The 24,972-nt window shown below is 41.3% G+C and overlaps 1 protein-coding gene across 8 annotated transcripts in view; it reads right to left on the minus strand.

The window, feature by feature from the left end:
• Window positions 1-24,972, minus strand: part of atp8a1 (ATPase phospholipid transporting 8A1) — a 108,401-nt gene that overhangs the window by 57,069 nt on the left and 26,360 nt on the right. For 4 of the 8 annotated variants that reach the window (XM_026146626.1, XM_026146588.1, XM_026146635.1 and 1 more), the window contains exons 3-15: window positions 20,622-20,721; window positions 17,959-18,057; window positions 14,451-14,496; window positions 14,270-14,310; window positions 11,015-11,088; window positions 9,396-9,465; window positions 9,189-9,316; window positions 8,462-8,573; window positions 7,978-8,143; window positions 7,622-7,627; window positions 5,090-5,217; window positions 4,097-4,174; window positions 3,928-4,016 (exon numbers count right to left, since the gene is read on the minus strand). In XM_026146626.1, coding sequence (XP_026002411.1) covers window positions 3,928-4,016; window positions 4,097-4,174; window positions 5,090-5,217; window positions 7,622-7,627; window positions 7,978-8,143; window positions 8,462-8,573; window positions 9,189-9,316; window positions 9,396-9,465; window positions 11,015-11,088; window positions 14,270-14,310; window positions 14,451-14,496; window positions 17,959-18,057; window positions 20,622-20,721 — 1,137 coding nt within the window. Of the gene's footprint in view, window positions 1-3,927; window positions 4,017-4,096; window positions 4,175-5,089; window positions 5,218-7,621; window positions 7,628-7,977; window positions 8,144-8,461; window positions 8,574-9,188; window positions 9,317-9,395; window positions 9,466-11,014; window positions 11,089-11,782; window positions 11,857-14,269; window positions 14,311-14,450; window positions 14,497-17,958; window positions 18,058-20,621; window positions 20,722-24,972 lie in introns of all 8 variants that reach the window. The other 4 variants (XM_026146616.1, XM_026146644.1, XM_026146599.1 and 1 more) reach the window with 3 other exon arrangements.

Below are 24,972 nucleotides of genomic sequence, written 5' to 3' on the forward strand. Positions count from 1 at the left end.
CTTAGCTAAGGTTCTGTGGTTAGGATGATAGCGTTGATTATAGCGTGTCCTCTAATCACTTATTTGTTTCCAGATTTTTTTACAGTTGTGCAAAATATTCATACTTGACACTTTTTACCAGGAACTACATACAACCAGCAGTCACATATCTTAGCCATTTAAGACCGGAAACACAGAAACACCTATTCCAGCAATGTTCACGGGTAACTTAATGATATATCTTTACATTATACATCGTCTCTTTGTTCTCAAGAAACAGTCTGGCAACATGCTAAAACTCCAAGTTTTCTTCTTTTTTGGGGTTGCTGTAGTGCAAGCCATCAGCTAATGAGAAGTTTGATGTGTTGATCCCTGAATGTTTCCAGCCTGCATGCCTGAATATCCATGGGCAACACTCTGAACCCCAAGATGCACCCCGATGCATTGAGAGAAAAGTGCTTATGTGAATGGGTCAGTGAGGCAATGAATTCATACTGACCGCCCAAAAAGGGTAGAAAAGCACTATATGAGAACCCGTCCAATTACAAAACCCATCCTTCTTTGATTTTTTGCAACAATTAATTAAAGAAAATACTTTGGAAAGAAGCCCAACTGTGCTTTTTTCCACTAGTAATCATTTACCTTAGTAAATGTGGAAAATGAAAATTGTTATTTCCGTACATTACAGGTGTTATTTTAGCTGTGATCATTAAGAAGCAAAAGTAAACAAAAAGGAGACAGCTTTCAGTACCATGCTTTTGTATATCTATTCAAATTGTGCATGATTTGACGGACCGTTCTTCCCCTATTATTTTCATTTTATATGCGGTTGTGGTCAGAAGTGAATGTCATGGTAATTTGGGGTTTTTAGATTTCTTTGTACTGTTATTTGTCAAGGGTGGAATTACTGTAAAACCAAGAACTGGCTGCACAAGTTTGTTTTGGATTTTCTCCAGTCTGCACAGGGACAAAAGTATACACACAACCCCACTCGTATTTGGTTAAATGTTGCTTAATGAAGTTGCTTCTGGCACAATTTTGGTCTTCTGGGCAGAATTGGTAGTTCGTTTAAATTGGTTGGCATCCTGGCACAAAAACAGCTTTTAAAGCCAAACCGAAGATTTTTAATAAGTTTGAGTTTGGGGCTTTGGTAAGGCAAGTCCAGAAGCTTATTGTTAGCCTCATGTGTCCATCCCATAATGATTAATGATGTGTTTTGGGGATCATTGTCTTGTTTGGAGGCCTACTTGTGTCAAAGCTTCAACTGAACGTGAAGAATTCAGAGGTAGTCTCCCCTTCTTCATTACTCGATTTAGTTTGTAACACTTGCTAGAGTGACTGGTATATATGACATCAGTAAGCTGTATGGTTGATTCTAACTAAATAAAGTGCTGGATTCACCCAGTAGATGTTGTAAGGTTGATAACAAAAAAACTGAGTGTACGTAAAAACTGAACAACTACAAAATAAGATCATTAAAAGGTGTTACAGTGGAGACATTTTACTCAAATGTCTAAAGAGAAGTCAACAAAATCAAAGGAGAAAACAATCCAAGAAAGACAAAGTAGTAAAAATAGAAATGAATAGAAATCATTTTATAATTGTAGCAGCTGTCAGCAGGCTACCACAGTTCGGTGCATATTTTCAAGGTCACCAATGAACGTAGTAGAACATTACAAACTGAATGTGGCCAAAGAGCATTCCAGCATTATTCCATTAGATCCAAACTCATACAGCCAAGCTTCACTCTTTTACCTACAACAATGAAACAATGGGACTATTTGAATCAACAATACGTTTGTATAAGACTTACAACCACATATCCTCTACTATATGCTTCTATGCTTCGTTAAGACACTTTTAAATAAAATAAAGAAGAGTTCTGTCATTTGAGCACATCTTTACATAATTGTGCTTTCACTCTAGCCTTAAATAAAAAGCCAGGAGGATTCTGGGAGCCTCCCTCAGATTGGGACTCCAATCCAGTGGAATTAATTAATGTCTACACCCTTGGGGATGTCTTTATTAATTACAGCAGCACTTAATTTGTGTAGAGGAACACATGCGGGCGGCAGCGTCGGGGGGGCTTTGTGTGCGTGTTCTGGCACTAAATTACAAGTCACGCTACAAACTAAGATCTATACACATGCTTGTTCATTCATTTGAACAAAAACATGCCTCATTTTATCTTTGCTTTACTCGTATTATCCCTTTTGCACAATATGTTATTACTTACTGCTTGATATTTAAAAGCTGTTCTTCTGAAATTAAAATAAAGGTTAAAAAAGGATGCAAGTATGTTAATTTGAGAATTTAAAGTTTAATTAAGCAAGAGCTGCCTCTGAACTACTTCATCCATATTTCATGATTAACAGACAGTTGAAAGCATCTATAACAGGAAAGGAGCAAGTTCCAGTTATTCATATTATATAACAATATCCAAAACAGACTCAAGTATGCCACGCTCTTTTACTATTGGCCCGTGTTGGGTGTTTATATTATTAAATATTGCTCAGTAATACTGCTCTGTATGACTAAAGTCCTTCATTAAATAAGTTTTTTTACTACAGCACACACCAACCTGTTTGATCTGGCCTCTAAAATGGTGACTGGTAACAATGACTCAAGTCTTATGGACACATTTAAAAGAACAAATCAAAACCTCCCAGCACAAACTTGCTGACACAATCATCTTTGAAAAGAAAAATAAATGTGAGATAAAAAGTTATTTTTTTGACTTTGTAAATTAAATGAATTGGCTTGGGCAGAGCTAGAACGTAGTAGTACAGCTGACATTGTTGTAGTATGTTGGACAATGAATCCAGAAGAGTGAACTTTTAGAGTCAACCGTTTCTGAGCCGTCTAATTTTGGAAACGCGTAAGAAAAAAAAGATGGGGAAGCAATGTCCAAACGATGGCATCTTGAAAATTCTCGACTTATTCGAACTGGTTGTCTTCCCTCCTGCTATGAAACTCTCATCCATATTTATCAGTTGCGTAACAGGGAGTGCGTCTTTCAGAGAATCAAAGAAAAATCTCGAGCCTTTTAAAGGAGGAGTGAGTGCAAGTCTCTGATGACCAGCAAGTTTAACCACCAATATAACCATGAAACAAAAAAACATTACATACCAAGAACATCATACAAACCTTTAATCCACACCAGCAATGGTTACGACACAAATATCAGCAATGATTCGGAGGCTTCACATCACCAGCACGTGCAACACTTAAACGGGCTTTACGCTGCTGACCCAGGGATCGACAGTGACAAACTGTCAGTGCTCCCACTGGACTCACAATCACAGCCTAATGAGAGTACAGAGAACTCCAAATAAAATACTCTTTTGTCCTCAGCTTGCACTTCATCAATCACGCTTTTAATTGAATCCTAATGGGATTAAACATGTACTGTCACGCCTGCACTTTCTTTGATTCTGTGAACACTGAGGCTCATTATCTATGCATGAAAATGAAATGAGCAGGAGGAAAAAGGCATTTAGGAGTGATTTAATGTTTAATGTTGAACTCTAGCTAAAAGAATTTGTAAGCTACAGGAGTGGAGGAAAAATAAATTCATTTTGGTTAAAACCCTGTGTTTATAATCCGATACTGTGAGTTACCAAGTTATATCAAAACAACATCGAGCTCGCACCACACTCGGAAAGTACAAAGAGGCATAGCCAGCCTTCACAAACATCTCCAACATGACAAACAACGAACAAACACCCGCAGCGGAGAGTGTAAAGTGCCTTTGCTTGCAAATGCCTGCCCACTTTTTATTTTTAGTTTATGTCGAGAGGAGCACTGATGTACCTGCTAATGAGAAGGTAGGGAGGGAGAATGAAACGCCAGATGCACTATGATGCACACTCGGCACTTAATGAAGGCCAGAGGATATGAGGACGAAGGGAGGGAAAATGGAAAAACAGGGAGGAAAGCTCAACATACCCATAAGCCACACCGGCAATAGTGCATTTCTTGAACTGCATCACGTTGCAGGTGAGAGTTCCTGTCTTGTCTGAGAAAATGTACTTCACCTGAAAGGAAAGAGAAACAGAACACTTTAAAAGAAATCTCTTTCAAATAAGTGCACAATATAAAATATATATATATATACCTGGCCTAATTCTTCATTCAGATTGGAGGTGCGGGCCATGGCAGGTGTGTTTGTGGGCTCATATAGCATATCAGTGTCCTGAAAACAATCATGGAAGAACTTAAAATGTAACGTTACTGAACAAACAACATGTTTGCTTAACAATCTTCACATCAATTTAGAAAATATGAACAAAGTCTCCCAAAAACTGGTGCTTTACTTCAAGCCTGACAGTCAAGTTTCCCCGGAGACTGAACCAAAGGGAAACCAACAGAAGTGTCCTAAATGTTACTAAAATTTACTCGCTAGGGTTTCATTTAAACTTAAAAGTTGCTCAAAATAACTTTTCCAAAATAAAGGAAACATGGATGCCTCAGTCAAGACATTCAGTGAAGTTGACCTACTTACTACAGACACTCATGATGCTAAACCAAACGGTTAACATCGACTTTTAGATGTGTTTTCCCTTTGCAGTGCTATGTGCAGATGTAAATATAGTAATGGTGTTTAAAATTATTTTGATGACCCCATGTTACCACCTTCAGCTTCTTGTCAAGCTGAAACAGTCACATCACCTTATATAGCAGACATAGAGGAAAAGACTTCAACAGTTGTCTTCCTAACAAATCGATGCACAGCAACATCAACATTCATCTGGAGTCATGTGCTGACCTGACAGACTTCATTCTCTTTTAGCTCTTTTTGGTTTCTACCAGCTATAAAGGAAAAGTCTGGCACGTACTCGCCGGCTGCTATGTTAATCTTTTATTTGATGCTTCTTGTAGTTTTTCCAGAAAGAATGCTGATGAGAGTCACTAAACGACATCAACACTGCTAAGAGTTGCTGTGAAGAAAACTCCTCATGATTTGTCAGCGTTCATCGCTCCAATATTCCCTTTTACAAAAGACGCAGCAATCTGATCCAAGATTAAGTAGTGAAAGTTGAATTGCAGGTAACTGCCTATGCAGAAACACTGTCTGAAAAACAGCACATCTATCTGGACTTGAACTCACCCAGTTGATAAAAAAGGCTTGGGTGAACTTGATGACCTCCAGCGTGACCAGAAGACTGATGGGGATGAGGTTGTTGAACAGGATGATGAAGGTGAGGAAGTTAAGGCCAAAGTTAGCTGCCCCACCATCTACAAGGGGAAGAGTTTTAGACAAAAAAAAAAAGAAGTAATACACAGAAGACTCATCAGTGTTGGTTCATTATTATCTGTTAGTTAAATCAATATGCCCAAAGCTACTTCCAGCCAATGATCAACATTATCCCAATCTGGAGAATGTTTTGGGTTAATATCGTCCATTAGCTGGAATTAACTATTTCTTCCACCCAACCTCATCCTCTTACAACTCAACCGATTAGCAATCCAATTTAATGTCCCAAAGATTGAAAGTAGCGAACAGGGACTGAAATATCTCAAATGTCATTAGTGTCGCAGCAGCAGCAGCCTTGGCATCCAGCATGATCCAGGCAATGATTCCACAAAGCACTATGCAAAATGATGCCGGTTCCCCCGAGAGCCCCGAACAATTGGCAATGATCAACATGTAATCCCATTGACACCAAATATGAAAACAGGAGGGATGTGATTTACCTTTCCTCAGCTTGCAGGAGGTGCAAATGTTACCTTCCTAAACCCAAGCCTTGATCTTAGCATTGCGGTTGAGAGGGGCGAGCCCTTCCCCATGAAAGAACGATTCCAAAACAAAACAAAAAAACTGAATGGCACAAAGAGTGGCAGTGGCAGAATGGAAGCTATTGCTACAACAACACATGTAGGTGGGAAAATGTTTTCAGAAGTGGGGGGGGGGACAAACAGATGCTCTCAAGACAAAGGAGGGAGATTCAGTCCATAGCACATTCTCAACCAAGAAGGAGTGGAAAAGAGTGGGTGGATTATGCCAGCACAATAGTTTGGGTGTTAATGACCATCACCTCACTTCAGTAGTCGTCTTATTATGTCACGCAGAAATGCTGCTATCGAACAACAGAGTGACACTGGATCGGACCAGCAGAGCAGCATTAAAACCTTAGCAAACAGGACATGCATAGGTCACAAACCAATCTGATGTCACTTGTATGTGAAAGTAATATGTTCTAACCAGCTGAAGTGAAGAAACTGGCACAAAGTTCACTGTAAACTGTTTGGTTGCATCATTCTAATTACGTTGTTTTAAATGGTGTGTCTATGCAAGAGCAAGAAAGCCTTTCCCCCTCATCATGCTGCAAGCAGAAGTGACAAAGTGTCAGTTAGCATTGCAACATTTGGAAGAACAGTCAGCATGACTACCTCCAGAAAGAGTGTAAGAATCAGTAACCATACATTCTGGATCTGAAAACTTGTATTAGTTAAACAACATGCACAATCACAGCTTTCTGTTTGTGATGTGTGTCGGGATCTTTGCATTTACTCTTGTAATGCTGTTGAGTGGGTGAAGTTACAATAATTTAAGACAACAAGGCAGCGTGGTGAAATTGCATGTTTACGACGTGGCAGTTTCCCCACCTCTCTCTTTTACCACAGGTTGGATAATATGCACTGGACAGAGCCTCAACAACTCCTTATGGAAATCAAATCAGTCTCAAGATGGATGCTTGCCTTATAATTTACACTCCCCTCGACACTTTGATATGGAATCTTTTAAGAGTGGGTTTTAATGCCACTGAGGACAAAACCCTGAGAAAACCAATGAAAGCCAATGGAACACCTCATCAAAAGGGTCAGTGTAAGTCATAATGTAAGCTTGAACTGACCAGGGCACAACCTCTCCTACACAGGCCTATCAGGGTACAGAGTAATGGCCAGAGGGTCACGATAATCACTTTGCAGACCAGGTTCAGAGCTTCATTGCAGCAGCTGCCGCGTTAAGGAACTGAGCAGCACAAATTCTGAACTGCAATAACGTCTGTAATGTCAACATTAAAATTGAGCCATCTTCTATTATGGTTTGAGAACAGAAGTAAAAACTGAGCAGCTTTTCACTTCTATCCCTCCCCACTCTATCTATTCTTTGAAAAATCCACACAAGGAAAGATCGCTGCAGAAGCATTTAGAAAATGTCAGTTCTCGTCCCTTGGGCTGCACCACATGTTGTGTTCAGGCAATAAACACGTATAAGCCTCCTGCCACGAGAAGCTTCCCGAACACAACCTCATCTCCCTCGCAGTCAAAGTAAATGCTGCTCTTTATTTCTGGTGAAAAATGAGGTGGGAACAAATGATAGTCTGAAGCTTGGGAGCTGCAAAGCGTTTAACGTGACACAAAAAATGAAAGAAAAGTGAGACACTGTTTTTAATCAGGCACTGAAAAAAAGACAAAGGAAAAAAAACTAGACGAAGGTATAAGAGAGCTGGAGGGGAAAACCTATCGTTGGATCCCTGGTATGTGCTTGTCCATGGCATGGGCCCGTACAAAGTAGGGCAACCATATAGGGGGCGAGGGTAGGGGGCTTCATTTGCTTAGCAAAGGCAGAGCTTCAGTAAGGGATTAGTAAGGGAGGGTCATTCACGGATGGCCAAGGCTTTTAAATGGTTGTTACCTGGAGCTGTTAAAAAAACGACAACAAAGAAAACAACAAAATCAAACAGAACATTAGAAAGGAACAAAAAAGTACAGCAGCGCAGTGATATTCAACCATTTTTTCCCAATCACACTCATTCACGACACATTTATGCACGTCACGACTTTTCTCATTAACAGGGAATTCTCTTATTCCCACATTGCCACATATTTCACTTGTAAAGCGAAACACAGTTTTAAACTGAGGCAACACAAAAACGCCACGACACATACCAGCATTTAGGAACTTAAAATGACAAAGAAATAAGCTGATATGAACAAGTGAGACAAAATATGTGGAATTAGATGTGCAGCGTAGGCTGTCGGGACTCTTACAGTTGAGATCCATGTACCAAGCATCGTTGCCATACTGGCCCTTCCAAATGGTTTGGCCAATGGAGCAGACCAGAGAGATGGCCAGCAGGCATCCAAACAGCACAAGGATCTGAAAGTTGGTGATACGCTCCACGTTGGACAGCTTCAGAGGAGGCCGCGTGGAATTCTGGGTAAAACGTGAAAAAAGAGATGTGGTAAAAAAACCAGAAGTAGAACAAACAATAGTGTTTCTCTGTTGTTGATGACAATATGAAACCCAAAAAACATGATCTGAGTCATAATGACAAACCACTTATGAGCATGTGAGTACTAACGCTTGAGAAGCACCAGTAGAAGCAGCCTGGCATACAGTTTGTACAGCATATATTAATTAATCAGTCAGTTTAACAGCTTTGGCCCTGTAACATGTATAAATACGTCACTTCTGCTCACAACAGTGATTGTTTTACTATTTCTACACAAATAATCCACAAATGTGCTTCACCTGCATGAGCTTTGTGTCATGTCCTGTGTAGACTACCACGCCGTGGATCCATTGTGTGTTCCTCAGCTGGGCTCCTCTCAGTAAGATCTGGTCTGGACCCAGTGGTACCGTGCTGTATTGAGAAGCACGGCTGACATTTTGCTGTTTAAATATCTCACCCTATCTCACCCTCAGTCAATAATTGTTGCTTTTACATACAACTAGTGAATTCATATGACCCTTTCAGACCATGCAAACAATAAGCGTACTCAATAACTGAAATGTACGGTGCTGTGCACAAGCATTTTCCACTTTCTTGTTTTTTTCTGCATATTTGTCACATTTACATCTTTCAGATCATCAAACACATTTTAGCATAAGACAAAGAATGAAATCATCATTTGAAAATGACATGGCTTATCTTTGTTTCAAAACAATTCCCATCAACAGGAAAACCCTTGATTTCCACTAATAATATTCATGTAAAAAGAGCTTTATTGGAACAGACTCCCAGAATGAAGATATGTTATCCTAGCTATCCTAAAAGCATCCATCCAATGCATTTTCTCTACAATGGAAACAGATTCATAATTAAATATCACTGCAACAACGTCTTTCATTTATTCAGCAGAAAGATAAAAGATGCCCTGAAACCTCATAATTATTCTGGCTCTGTTCCTAGCTAATGGACTATTAAGTTAGTGAGAGGAGCAGCGAGCCAGTCACAGAGCTCTGCATCTGAGCCCACCTGTGTCCATCCAAGCGGATGTTCCCAACAAACTCATACAGATGTCGGTTTGGGCTTTCGCACTCCATCCGCCCGGACAGACGCATCAGGCTGTCAATTTCTTTTATGTCTGCAGTCACTTGGAGTCCCTGTTGGTGTAGTTACAGCAGCATTAAAACACACTGCATACAATGAGAACTTAAGAAAGACTAATAAGGAGATAGTCACCTGTCTGATTTTGAGGTTTGTTTCTCCATCCAGGTTAGATGTTTCAATGTAGCACATACCCTGTGGTTCACTGTTGTGGGGGGAGAGGGTTTAGACATTTGTGGTACGAGAATATAAGAGTAAAACTCTAAATTCAACCATATATTACACTATATTCAACCTGCTCTTGTTTTATATGATTATAACTATATATTAAAATCAATATGCAAAATAGTACTGATTATTTAGTAACTATTAGACAATAAAGTAAGTATGAGATAGAAAATGGCTATCACAGAATAGCAGCAGAAGATTAAAGCACTGCAAACAAAGATGCTATAGAGCATAGGTGTCAAACTCTGGCCCGCGGGCCAAATTTGGCCCGCAGCCTAATTACATTTGGCCCGCAAAGCCATACCAAATTACTATCAGAGCTGGCCTACTGGTATTACACAGCTAATATATATATATATATTGTTTAGTATTAAGCTTTGCTTGTTCCATATTCAGTTTTTCAGCAAAACGTGTTTGAGTCCATAAGAAAAGATTCATTCTCATATCTGGAGGAATAAATATATTTCAATAAATATTAACGTTAGCCCGCGACTTTGTTCCAGTTTTGAATTTTGGCCCACTGTGTGTTTGAGTTTGACACCCCTGCTGTAGAGGCAACTCGGGAACTATATCAATGTTTTAGTGAAGTTAGCCATTTAATCGTACAGTAACACTCTTAGGAGAGACAACATCTTTGTTTGGTGCTGCCACTAAGCTTAACTGTCTTTCAAGAAAAGTGAAAGTACATTGCAAAGGGACAAGAGTAAAAAGAGAGAAAACACATCAGAGTGGGGCGATCTGAGCGAGCAAGCATACCCAGCACAACGAACAAAGCAGACATACAGACTCTGACAGACTCTGGGCACAGGGACAGCGTTGGAGCATGCCAGTTGTTAAGGTGAGCTGGGTCGCCAGTTAGCTACTGTCTTAAATTACCAATGTATTTACACTTAAGACAGTGACGCTTTACTCAACTGGTCAGCTGTTTTAGCCATCAAATAAGTTTTGTTTCATGGAAATGAGCAAAAGTCTATTGCAATTGTCAGGAAGTGACTTCTAGAGTAAGACTCTGTGCAAACTACCGCTTCGGTACGGAACATGCAAGGTTGACAAAACTATGAATCCGAGATGATTTCATCTTGGAATGCGACTGCATGCAACCTGCAACATTAAAACAAACTGCTGCATTCAGGGTGCCTTACAAGCCATGCAAGGATAACATATTCAAGACCCAAAGAAAGAATCTACAAAAAGGAAAACATGATCCTTTATGTCTAGATGCTTCATTCACTCTGAGCACTGTTAGAAGTTTCAGCCAAACATTTAAACGTGTCACATAACTGTAACATAAATTGTAACACAATAACTGCCAATGCCATGGCTGCTAAACTTCAAAGCGTGGTGCTCTTTGACCGAGGCGCTTAAATATCTGGTTGTTGCCAGCATGATTGCAGGCCTCGTCCTTCCACGAGTTTGGAAAATAAAATCTATCTCACTGTTTCAGGAGGATCTCTCATTCCGGTCCGTACACACAGCCCCTATCTCTCCCACTGCTGTTTTGTTCTCAGTGTTGCTTGTTTCCTGACCTGGATGACAGAATGACGAGGTCAGCCGGGAGGTGATCCCCATTTGCCGCTCTGATTACTTCCCCAACAGCCACCTGATATTACCAACCACGCACCAGCAGGGGGCGAGAGAGAGAAAGTGTGGCAGTTGTTCACACAGGAGGGGAGGGGAGGGTAAGAGAGGATGAGGATCGAAAAGTAGAAATGGAAAGGAAAAAAATAAATAAAGAGACAAACAGCAAACACATAAGGGGAGAGAGACAACGGTTTCAGTTTTTGGTAGATGAGAAGAGCACAACCATCAGTCCTGTGTGGTCAGAGGTTCTGTTCCCCTTTTCGGCAAACCATTTAGAAACAGCAAAACAGCTGGCAGCACTTGGATGCTGTCCCACCAGAGGACATGTTTTAACACAAATGAGACTTCCTTATCTTTTTAAGAAGAACTTCGGAACAATATTCAATAGATTTTAAGAGGGTAGAAAAACACTCAGAAGTTCTATTCACAGCAGGTCCAAATGGTTTTTGAAAAGGTGAAGGAGGTGGGTAGCCTCATGATTGATCAAATCTAATCAAAAGTCACATTACCATTACCCCACCTAAGCAAATGATGGTTATCCTGCCAGACTGCAGAGCATTTGATCATATTTAGCATCTTTTACATACCTTCAAAAGCATTTTGACAATGTGGATTCAGTAAATTATCTAACCATCACTTCCTTAGGCAGAGCGGAGATAGAGCAAGAAGAAGAAAGAGAGAGAAGTTCCCCACAGTCTGGCAGGCTCGTATACCTGGATGATAAAATGACAGCATCCGCAGGAACGAAATCACTGCCATTGACTTTAATAATATCGCCCACTTCAACCTGTGAAAAGAAACTGATTATGCTGTGGGACGCCAATAAAACAGCGTAAAAGAAAACATGAGCTCAACATTAGGTGCAAAAACTTCACAGCTTGAAAGAGTAGACTGTAAGCACATTAAAGCCCTAGAATAAAACACAGTGGAGAAACAGCTGGAGTCCTCATTCCATTAGAGCCAAACAGGAGCACCAAAACATTCACCGGAAAACAAAGCAACAATTTTACATTTCAAATACTACTGAGACCTGCACACTTTACAGCAAGTGACTCTGTGATGCAAAAAACAGATTGTGTGTGTCTAAGCCAGATCCTCAGTGGCTCCATGGTGTCGTGGTCAGCACTACACCATGGAGCTCCAGTTTGACACCGGGAGGAGACACAAACTCGGCCTCAGGAGGTCACAAGCTAGTGTTTTCCTAGTCATACCCCCGGGCTTGCATGAAACGCAGATCATGCTTGCATGTTTGATTTGGCACAGTTAGGCGACCCTTTAGGGAAATAAGGGCTGGAAGCTATCTAGGCTCAGAAATTCTTAGCAATAAAAAGATTAATATATGCTTACAGCTTCACAACTATTCAAGAACTAAGAACTGATCTGAGAAGGAAGCTGTGTTTTCATAGTTATCAGGAAATGCTGCATTTGAAAAAGCAGCATGGAAAGTTTGGTGAAGAAGACAGCACATGGATCCATTTCCTTTACATGTAGAGTGATCATAAACCTGCAGTGTGGACCTGTCTAGCTAGCTAATCACACTACTTTAATTTGAAGGCTGGCCTTGTATTCAGGTGTCAGGGTAACAAGCTTACATTACAGTGAAACACGCTTAAAGACTTTTAGCAGTTAACTAAGATTCCATCCAGCAATCAAAAAAATCATTTAATATCTTTTATGGTTAAAATTTTAGGACATTTGAAGAAACAATATTACATAAAAACATACAAAAATAAACCTAAAACCCACGAAGATCCACATCATTATAAATTATGACTTTGTTGGCAAACAAACAGCAAAGACAAGTTGATCATTTTGACCTCATTCAAGTTGCCCTGAAAGATTGGGCGCCAAAAAAGAAGTTTGGCACAGAAGCAGCTTTTACAATATGCATGATGAAGACGCTAAAAGCATTAAATATTCAAAACATAGCTTTTTAGAGAATCTTTCGTGTGGGTAAAGCAAAGGGACAGTTACATACCAACGGGTAGCACTGAGATTTCCTCCCTGCTGATAATTTATTGCATGAATCACATGTTGTATTAGATACAGTGACACTGCATACATCCAAAAACTCCCATAACACAAACTACAGTGGTGTGAAAACGTGTTTGCCCCCTTCCTGATTTCCTAGTGTTTTGCATATTATTTGGATTTTTTCCCCTTAATAATAAAAACCTTCATTTAGGAACTTTGTGTTTACTTGGATTATCTTTGTCTAATATTTAAATCTGTTTCAGGATCTGAAACATTTAAGTGTGACAAACATACACACATACAAAAAAAAAGGAAATCAGGAAGGGCCACCACTGCATCTGTATGAGATTATTCCAGCGGTGACTGTTTGTATGCATCTGTATGAGATGTAGTTCAGTCGTCTCTGCAACAATAACAGTTGCACTTACCCACTCATCCATCTGTGGATGTGTCAAATTAATGTTAACATTTCTTTTCTAATGTTGTTCACTTATGAATCTGCGATTTGGGACAGCAACATGTTTACACAGACCATTCACATCCTGTTGTTATTTCAGTTCTCAACAACAAATTAAAAAATGCATTACGTCTCATATCACAGACAGCAGCGAGGAGAGATTTGGCTAATGTTGCACCGCTACATGCTGATTGGAGCTTTTAATGGAGGAAGCAGCATCACCATTTATTAAACTGTCTGGTGTGTTTTCTCCACACCGTCTGCCGAACGGCCCCAGCCACATTAATAGAAAAGTTTCATTATGAAGGATTCTCACCGTCCTCCAGCATTGCCTTCTAATGGCCGCCCACATGGAAATGCTGGATTAATTAGTTTAGGCAGGATAGTTTTGGGGGGGGTGAGCTTTCTGTAAATGACGACAGCATAATAGCTTGTGAAAAGTTGCTGGATGGATGACAGGCTCGATGCTCCGGTTGAATGAAATTCTATATATGCCTGTATTCACCTCCTCCTTAACGGGTGGATCTAAAACAAAACTTTGCACGAACATCATCATGCATACAGAGATTATTAACATGTGTTTTTGTTTTTAAAAATCCAGCACACTGTGCTAATCTCAGTATCCCTCTGCAAATGCATGAATGCCGTGTTTTCCGTAACTTCACATCCACCAACAGAATGTTGTTCGAGTCGCAGCTAAAAACAGAATGAAGAATTTGAAATGACACTGGAGGATTGTGACTAATAACGGCACACTGTGGAAACATACCTTCTCCCAGTGCACGATCTCCCAGGCACCATTCCTCAGTACTGTGATGAGTAAGGAGAGAGATGTGGTAAGTCTTATTAGGTCTCATTGAGACATACTTGCTTCCTGGCAACATGAATCCGTTTATACGACACTAAATAAAGGGTCAAGTTGTCTACAAGAGGAAAAGAGTTTTGAATACCTTGACATTCCTTTTTGTTGACAACACTGTCAGCATTGTGACGTTTCTGTAAGGAAAAAAGAACAACACACATGCTCTGATACATACTATTTAAAAATAATGATCTGAAAGAAGTCAGAGAACAACACTTGGGGAAAATCATGTCTTAGTAATCTACACGTATGCAAAAACAAACCCTAATTAACAAATTTCCCACGTGTGGGACTAATAAAGGTTATCTTAATCATACAGTCGTGGATTACAAGTGAACGCCCTAAAATTTGCTGACAGAAATGTACTGAAGAAGCTGACACTGTCCATATCACAGTAAGAGAGAAGGAGACTGCTATTTACAGTTCCTGCAGAGACACTAGAACTACAGTACAAACCCTTGTGTCACGCAGTGTTTTACCCAAAGTGGCCTAAAGTATAATTGCTGCACTAATAACAAATGCACACAGCTGGCAGGTGGATGTTTGACTCTAAAATGAATAACTATACATTTTGTGCTGCTGATATGCAACAACCAGCTATTTCTCGAATCTTTTAAAGTAATGAATTGATCCTAAAAATTCAGAGATCAGCTGATGTGAAACAAACAAACAAACCCATCAGCTGCTTCACATTCACGTAGCTTCTCCCTTCGTTCGAAACAAACCATACTGCCTGTGACCACATCAAAGTTCAACTCATCAGCATTACTTCCCTTCTTGTTGGCTGAACAGTCATGCAACATGCTGTGACTTTAACAGCTGATTCCAACAGACAGCTTGTCAGCTAGCATCACGGTGAGTAATAATGCGTTTCTGCATCAATCTCATATAAATGATCACACTGTTTTAAAACGCAGCTCTAAAAGCAGCCTGTGTCTTACTTAATTAACAAGGAAAACGTGTTTACAAGAGGAGGAGGTCTTTTCTCATTTAAGCTAATTTAACTTTTTTGAGTCATTTGAGCTACTTTAAAACACTGACAGTAAAGGTGAAGTGAGTCGTGTCACCAGGAATGAAAGGCTTTTAGCTTTTAGCATCCTACGAAGACTATTGTGTATATCCCCTCGTTCTTCCCATATGTGCGTTTGTTCAATTTAAAACAACGTCGTTTTAAAATTCCTGCAACATGCTTGTAGTGTATCATTAAAAAGCCTGCTGTGTCACGCGGCCTTCACCACCTTCACTATGCCCAGGAAAAAAAGAATTACTAGTAGAGACCTTTGGAAAGCTCATTCATCATCCCTTGTGCGAGAGCTGTCAGCTAATTTGATTCATCCACACACTATTAGGTCCGGCTGCACAGACCCTCTTCTATTCAGAGACGTGTAGGAGGAGCTGAGCTGTATTTGTAGCTACTTCACAACTTATACTGCCTTTTCTCAAATCCACTGTCCTTGCCTCCTTTGCACTTTGTGTCCCCGTGGACACGAAAAAAAGGATCTGCACGGTATTTAGATGATGTGTATAATCATAGTGCAGTAGAAGGCAAGCAGCGCACAGAGGTTATGCGTAACTACTGCAGTATTAGGTCTCTGTAGACCACAGCCACAGAGGGGAGATACAGAAAGCAGTGAAAGATAAAAGCAGCTACTGCAGTGTTACCTTGATTAACCTGCTTCAACATGGACCTAATGAGACATTAAGTAGCAGCGAAGGACGTTTAACCACAAGGACAGAAACAAGATTGTCTTTGCTCTTTCAGCTGCTTGTTTTAGGTGACTATGAGAGCAATAGGAAACTACACTGCTGTGTAAAACTGCACCACACACTATTGTTAAATACATCAAGGTATTATATTTCTGTTTCTCTACCATTTTTCAGCCAGCTGAAGTACAGCCCGAGTCTGCTGCTGCAGAGGAGGCTGCCAGCAACAAGGTAAAGTACGTGCTGTGCAGTGTGTGTCCATAGTGCATGATTCATGAAGTCAGGGGTCGATGTTGCCCTGTCAGGTCAACTTGTGAGAGACAGCGCAGCACAGGGAGCAGACGCGTGCGCAGGTGACCTTCAGCGATAAAGACGGAGTCATCACCACTCTGTTCCCATGTTTTTCACAACAGGCCAGGAGAGAAAGTGCTGCACTGGTTTCCCTCAGCATGAGATAGCAGCTAATAGTATAGAGAAAACTCCGCTGGGACCTGCACAGAGGATCGCATTGCAGGGTCACTGCAATACAGTAAAATGCAACATTCTCTCACTTTGTTCGGAATTGCGCGCATCACGTTACTACACCACAGTACGCGAACGCTGAAGCTTCCAACTTCAACTCGAAAAAGATTAAACCACACAAAAGCAACTATTCAAATCAATCTTCCTCCTACATACATATCAAGCATCTGTTCAACAGCTCCGGCTTGCTTTAGGCAGACCGCTGTTTTGTTTTGTTGCTACTAGCTGCCTCTGTACACGAGCATTCAGTATCTAGGTTAATTGACTGAATGAGTACTCAGGGTGCAGAAGGCACAGCTGTGACCTCTGAAGTGAGTGTGTGTGTGTGCACGGAGATGTCCAATCGTGTGTGTGTACACATGTTGGGGTGTTTCCTGCTGTGGTCACATAACCATCACTGCCTGATTCATGCTTCAAAGAAAACAGATGACATAAAGCGAAAGACGATCACAAACTCCTGCAAAGGGGACTGGACTATTTTAACCCTGGAGAACCCATGGGGTCGGCTCTGACCCCATGGGTTCTCCAGGGTTAATTTGGATTTTGCTCGATGAATTTCATTTACTGAGGCAACTGAACTTTGATAGGTTGTGTTAGCACATTTTTGTGGTGCAATATATTAAGGCATGCATGTAGAAAAGCTTTAAAATTCTGTGCACAAACTGCATAATACAACATTTTTTAAAAAACCCACTACACTATAGTTTTGTCTGTACTGTCTGGATTGTATGGGGAGCTCCATATGATACCTGATTTGCACATGCTGCTTCAAACCGAATGCAAATTTGGCCTTCAGAAGTATGTTGATTGCCTTTTGATAGTTGCTGACAGCATGATTTTTTTTAATCAGGGTCTTGCTGATGTGCATTTATTAATTCCTGCATTAATGATGCTTTTCTAGGCCGGGTGGGTGATGGCTCTCAAGCAACGACTGCATACAAATAATGGACGTTAACCACTGTGACTGTGACCCGAGTCACTGCTTTGTGGAATACCATTCTAAAGCCATGCGTTTGGAGCTGTAGTGATTTAAGCCATTTCAATAATACACCTCAGTTTTTAGACTTTATTAAGAAACGCTGCTGCACAAAATCAATGAAACACATAAGCATGGCTCTTCGGGCTTTCACTTTAAGAAATAAATAGGTCAAATTACCAAAAACCTACTGCCAGCTCATTAATTGGAAACCAGACTTTTTAAATTGTGGACCTACTGCAAAAAAAGTGAGTGTATATGTATGATAGCCCATGGTTTTAGACTTAAAAGTCTAAACTTTGCACCCTTTATCTTTGTCATTTCCACATTTTCCAAAGCCATGCAGTGGGCCGGACTGGGTCCAGGCCGGTGTAGTATTCCAAGCCAGTCTTACCAGATCCTCAATGATCTCCTTGACAGCAGCCACCACCAGGATAAATAGTAGCGGCACCAGAGTGGTCCAGCGACCAGTGGGAGACACATCTGGGATTTGCTAAAAGAGACACAAAAAGAAGAAACTCAGTTGAAGCTCGACTATCAAAAAAGTCACAAGGATTTTGGTCAGTAATGACATGATGACTATTTAACACGATTAGTTAGCAGTCGTTGTAAAAATAGTGGTTTCGCTAAATGTTGAAAAAGAAGAAACTTTTTATTTAACTGAACTTTCTTGAACGGCGCTGAAAGACAAAAAGCATTACTGCCAACCAGGAAAGGCACAGCAACCATTTCATCTCAACTTTAGTGATCAGTGATAGCCAAATTTAGTAACTGAAAATAAAAGCTTATCTTATCACGTCTCAGCTAGGTGACTCAACAGGAGAAAAAGAGTCGCCCTAAACTACCACAACTTCAATTAAATAAATTGTGATCATTTTTGTTACTCTCTCAGACTGGATATGTGCATGTTACAGAAAAACAGATATTGATATCAACATTAGCATCAGAATTCATGTTTTATTAGCTTGACTTATTATTTAACACACTCAAAAGAAAAAAAGATGCAAATTCTGGGTCACATCCAGCACAAACAACTCTCTTAGTACCTTTATAATTCTCTCATTACCCCTGAATGTTTAATTCTTTTGGCTACCCAAGTCTTTCGACATTAACAGCCAAACATCAGCAAAATTAGAGCCAAGCCGGGCCTCGTGAGACAGCCCCTGTTACACCGCTAGAAGGAAACTTGCATGAAACAGATCTCTCGTCTCTCTCATCTGCATGGATGTTTTATTCAAGGTCGCAGCATCGACAGGGCAGGTAACGAAGACTCGCACTGGCTGCTGTTCAAAGCAGCTACTTCAAGGTCACTGGAATGAGTCCTTTCCCATCCTTAGAGCTCTCATTAACAAGAGATAGTCTGTCAGGATGAATATCAGCAAAGACAGAAAAGGAGTGCTATTGAGCTTTCCTTTGGTCCACTTTTTTATATCTTTCCTGGTAAGCTCTGAACACCTGAGATATGGATTTCAGCTTCTTTGAATCATGTAGCGATAATTGGCGGTCGAGGCTTTAAGTTCTCAAAAGGGATTAATGTTGTCTTATGCAGCAATCCACTATAAAGTTCTCTGGGCAAGAAATCCTTTGTTCTGCTAAATCAAAAGCAGTGCCAGCAATGCTGAGATCTGTGGCTACTGTTGGGAAATAATCAAAACATGACCACAGCTGATAATGAGAAAGAAAGTGAAACCCTCTTCCCAGGACAAGCTCGTTTCTTTAAACAAATTTAATGGCTAAAGATTTGCATATCATCCCTGACCCATTTTCCAGTGTGGCTCTCATTCACTACTTGTGTGTGTAAGTCAACGCACAACGCAGTTCCTGCACTTCCTAGCGGCACAGTGCAGAGTCACCCAAGGCCCAGTCCAAAACATCACCAACCTGTAGTATCGCTGCACCCCATTCACAAAGCGTGTACACACAAATCTGTTTGAACCTAATAAAACGTACGAAACTTTCACACACAAATTCCTGGTGTATGAAAACACACAACAGTAACAAAACACAATTGGGAAAAAAAGAAATGAAATACTCACACACAACACAGAGATCACACACAGTTTTAATGCTTAGCACAGCAGAGTAGGGTCACATTTGAATTCTAAAAAGCTTCATTTCATAACCAAATATACCAACAGTCTCCTTGTTTGTTTTAATGTAATAGTTACGGCAGTAAAACTAATTTTACATTGTTCTGCAGATTAGTCTGTGTGCGGTCGGGGTAACAACAGAACAATGTTATCAAAATGACCAGCTGGTAATGTTGCAACAGTTTGCCACATTAAACGTTGCCATTACTCAGTGTGTGTATACTCACTTTTGCATTCATTAAAAGCAGGCTTGCATTTTTGCTGGACATCACTTACACTCAAATTTCTTGGCAACATCCCAGTTATTGATGTTTCTCCAGTAACTGCAGTGAGTTACTCTTAGCTTAAAAGACCTGGCACTCCTGGTGTTTCTGCTCATCTTTTATTCATATTTTTCTAATCAACATATCAGCATATCAAACCATTGCTTTTTCCCCTCTTCTATTTTTCCTGTTTTTTCCGTTTGTAAAAATAATAGGTGCAATGCTTTGTTCAGCTTCATTATTTCTAAATATAGCGGAAAACGATGGAAGCGCGGACGTATGCAGACAGCTAGCACCAGCCCTATCGATTCTGATTCACTACTATGCTGCTGAGCAGGTTTCATGAACCTGATAATAACGTCTAAGAACTTACTTTGTGTTCCCCTGTAAGAACATTTCCATGACCACATTAGTGAACGAGGCCTATTGTGACGAGCCCGTGGATAAATCTCTTTTCCTTTTCAAGCAGACACACACAGTATTACATGTATTATTCATGATCAGGATCTATATAAAGCACTGCATCTGCATGTATGTTTGTGTGACTGAGTGCATATGAAATTACAGACGTGACCGAGAGAAATGGAGTCTAGGTCATGGTGTACGCTTAAAAAAAACATGAAAAAAAATGAATTAAAAAAGTTCAGTGGAAAGAAAGGAAAGTGATGAGAGGTGATGTAATTAACAACAAAAACACATCTTACCTGAAGGAGTGCAATGAAGAGGAAAAAGGCATTGGCTGCCCTCCTGAACTGCGAGTACAGGAATCGAGGGAGGAAGGTGAGGACATTATATTTTGCTGTGCTGAAGACCAGATCAAGTAGAAAACAAGGCCATGGGTAGAGGGAGCCAGCATGGATATGAAAGAGAGAGAAGACAAAGTAAACATTGGTTAATTGTAATAATCCAGTAACTCAGAGAGCATTTGGCAGAAGCTGACCACAGATCACAACTGACCCTGCTACGTTTACCAACAGTAACATCATCACACTAGTTACCCAAGTTACCCAATTTCAGTGGTAGCCATACATGCTGATGCTATAACAACCATATGACCATATATTTTAGTTGTCGTCCATCCTCTTTCAGGTCTTCTGGTATTGCTGAAATGGCCAGTGCACTCCTTTTACTTTTAAGAACGTACCAGTGTTGATCTGGCCATTGCTAAAGATTTTGCTATCTCAATAATATGTTTACTTTGTTTTTCTGTCTAATGATGGCGCCCCAGACTTTCCTTAACATCACTTTGAAAATGTATTTGAAAATTCCAACGAATAGCTAACAAATACAAGTCCAACTCTAAAAACCCAGCAGGCCTCACCTGGCCATGAAACTCACTCAATGATCCAGTTACCTTTGAGCCTCTAAAACAGGGATCTATGTAACTATAATTCCTAAACAGACAATACGATACTTTTGTTAAACACTGTGCTTCAGTCACATTGATTGTTTGATGTAAAATGCATTATGGTGATGCTCTAGCTGTACTTGTTGTGAAGCCATATATTTAGATCACCCTGGACATATAATTGCATAGCATTAAGCAGCTCCTTGCCCCTCCGCCCACCCATTCTACGAGGTCTTTTGCGATGCAAAGACTTGTCTGGATGTGCGACTGATGAACAGCAGAGCCCAGTGGACTCAGTGATCGTAAAGAATAATTAGGAGCAGGAAGTTAGCTGGCAGTCGGGTCATAAAGACCTCCTGGCAGATCTGTTGGTGCTAGGCTGGTGGAGCCATCAGCAGCCCCAAAGTCAGGCCTCCAGCAGTCTGATTTACAGCTGTGTTAAAGGGTCAGTCAGAGCAGCCACTTTGGGAGAAGATTTATACCATAGAAGGATGCCAAGCCACTGGCAGGGCTTTGCTTACTCACACGCAGACCAGAGCCTTTAGACATACACATGCAGAATATCAGCAAGTACAGTGCAACGAGCATATGCAGTTCAACATCAGTGATATCATTGTTTCCCTCCTGTTAGTCTGAATCATAGATGACAAGCATATTTTTTGCAATTTCACTTGTAGCACACCCAGAAGCACAATGTAGTCGCAGAAAAGCGGACAAGCTTTGAATTGCAGCACGGAGGAATGAAGAAAATAAACACAGTAACTGTCATCATGCCGGCCTGGTACACACTGCATCTGTCTGGCAAAGCAAGAGAGCTGCCTCCCTCTTCCCGCTCCACCACAACCACCCACACATGCAGGGCCTTGGAGTAGGGGTATGTCACCAGGGTGCAGAGGAGGCTACCCCCCCCCTCTGTCCCCTTCTGGCTGCCTCTGCCTCAATTTTATCCCACAACTTAGACATTCACATTACTCACACTCTCATTACACATACATATAGGATCTTGGGGGTGGGCACGATACACGGAGTCCAAAGTACCATCAGGGTGTACACCCCACCCCTGGCATCGTTGCCCACCTCTCAATTTTAAATACACGTAGACATTGAGGGCTAGCAGGAGGGACCATGCGCTTACCTGCTGCTCTCTGGCAGGTAGCTCCATGCCCTCCTGGGTTTTAAATGCACCTTAGAACACACATGCATCAACATTACAATGAGCGGGTGGAGGGAGGTTTGGAGTCTTCTCTCACCCCCATTCTCTGCGGCCTGCTGGAGCGGGGGGGGCTAGGACTAGGAGGAGGAGTTGGCCGTCCGACTGCGGTCTGGAGTGTGGAGCCTTCCTGCTGCTGCGGAGTCGGGGCGGTCTGCCTCCCCCCACTGCAGGGAAAAGGGAAACACCACCTGGGTCTGGGTGCAGTTCCCCCCTCCAGGGGCGGGGGCACCTAGACCCGGTTTGTAGAGTACGCTTGGGGAGTGTGATCGTGTGTACAGCGTCTCTTCATGTCTGTCTCCACGTTGGTTGAGTGTGGAGTAAGTGCATATGAGAGCATGAGGGTGGGAATGGATGTTTGTGTCTGTGTGTGCCTGTATGTCTGTGTCTATATGTCAGGTTGGGTATCAGGCGCCACCTCTCTGGGGACATCTCAGGCCCTCCAAGGTTTGGAGGCCTATCTCTCCCTACCACCACTTCCCCTGCCAGTGGCGGACCCCCTCAGACATCGGTGCGTTGGTGGTTCTTTGTGTCCGGGGATGGGCGTCCAGGTACACACCGGCTCACTCCTTGGCGGCCGCTTATCGGGGCCTGGAGCCTGGGGCTCGCTCGGGCCACTTCGGAGGTGGGGTGCCCCCGGCCTCTCGGCCTGGGGCTCGGTCACTCAGGCGCAGCTGGCTGCCGGCGGAGCTCACGGGCGCGTCACTGCAACTCCCCCTGGCTTCTGCTCCGCGGCTGCTGAGTGAGCCCTCATCTGGGACTCTCCTCAGCTCTTTCTGGGACAGTGGCGCGGCTGCCCCTCTGTTGGTCTTCCTTGGTCTCTTGTGTTCTGGGGGCCTCTGGATGTCTGGAGTTTTGATCTCCTCCACACCTGCTTCACGCCCTGGAGGACGGGGCTGTGGCCCCCCCACACCCTCTAGCAGATTATTACATGAAGGAACCTTTTAAAAACAAGCACGTCCATGCTCACAGGTGTACACACGGGTGATCACACCCACAAACTACACCCTTTTTGGCTCCTACCTCAAAGCACACTGTGTTCTGTTGATCTTATGTGCTGCACAATAATGTTTAACATTTAGTATTTACTGTCATATTCCCATATATCATTGTGATGTTGTTTATTCTATTACTCTTGTTCTCTTCTGCTTGCTTTCTTTTTTCTTTCTCAGCAGGTGATCCAGGTGACTGATATATGCATTTTTTTTTCTCTGCCCGTTCTGTTGGTTTTTGTCTTTTGCCCTTCTCCCCCGTCCCTCTTCTCAGCTGTTTCTCTTTCCCTCTTTCTTTCTCCCCTTCTTTCCCCCAGTCAAGTCTGTCCCGTATTCAGTAAGTGAAAATAAAATAAACAATAAAAGGTGAATCAAATGGACCATTACGGCAAGGCTGGGATGGTCAGTTTGGTAAAGTAAATCCGTTGGGCATCTTTCTTTGCCTTTAGACAACAATTCTGATGCAAAAGAGCCAAACGGGACAGGCCAAAAAAAAAAAAAAAAAAAAAGAGAGCAACATAGAGCTGGGCGATATGAGATTTTTTCATATCACGATATGTTTTTTTCATTTCAGGCGATAACGATATCTATCACGATATAAGCCAAATAACTATATTTGTAAGACTTAAATGTGCCGTTGCTCACAAGTAAAATGTGAAATAATCAGCAGCTTGTTTTTATTTAAATATTTATTTCCCATAATAAGTTCAACAGGGTAGATGTACTTAAGGAACATGAGACTTTTTCAGATAAATAAAGGCAAATATTGCAAACTACACAAAAGGCAGCCGCTAAAGCGTTTAAGTTTCAAAATAGAACAAACGAAACAGACTAAATTGTCAATTCCACTTAGAAACAAAATATTAATTCTAAAAATAAATCTTAGTTTGTTTTACAGAAGAACAGACAAAACTGACTAACTTTTGTCAATATCAAATAAACTGAGAACTAAAAGGAAATTCTCAATCTCTCCTTGTTGTATAGCTGAGCTTTTCAAACAGTTTTAACAGTTACTTTAGTCTGACAAAAGCCGAATGACGAATTAGCGCTTCCAGTCAGAGACTGAGGCTACGTCCACACGTACACGGGTATTTTTGAAAACGGAGATTTTCCGTTTTCGTTTTAAAAAATAATCCCGTCCACACATAAAGGCAGAAATGAAGGAAAACGCTGCTATGAACATGCCAAAGCAGCAGGTGGCGCTAGATTCCTAACCGTGCAGAAATGTTGGCCAATCAGAAGTCTAGAAGCCTCGGTGGGAAAAAGTAAACAAAGCTGGGGCATAGAAGCAGAACAGTCGTATGTGTGGAGGGACAGTAACTGTGTGTATATGTAAGCATTTAAACACTGCAGAGAGTAGAATTAACAGTAACAGTCTTGTAGAAATTCATTTCCCCGAAACAATAACGTGGCGCACAGTGTGACGCATGCACCAGTTTATTGTATTTCCAGACTTGCTTTCGGCACATTTACAGTGCAGCTACTCTGTTTTTTGTCAGACTTGA

Source organism: Astatotilapia calliptera, chromosome 2 (assembly GCF_900246225.1).
Source record: "Astatotilapia calliptera chromosome 2, fAstCal1.2, whole genome shotgun sequence".
NCBI classification, from domain to species: Eukaryota; Metazoa; Chordata; class Actinopteri; order Cichliformes; family Cichlidae; genus Astatotilapia; species Astatotilapia calliptera.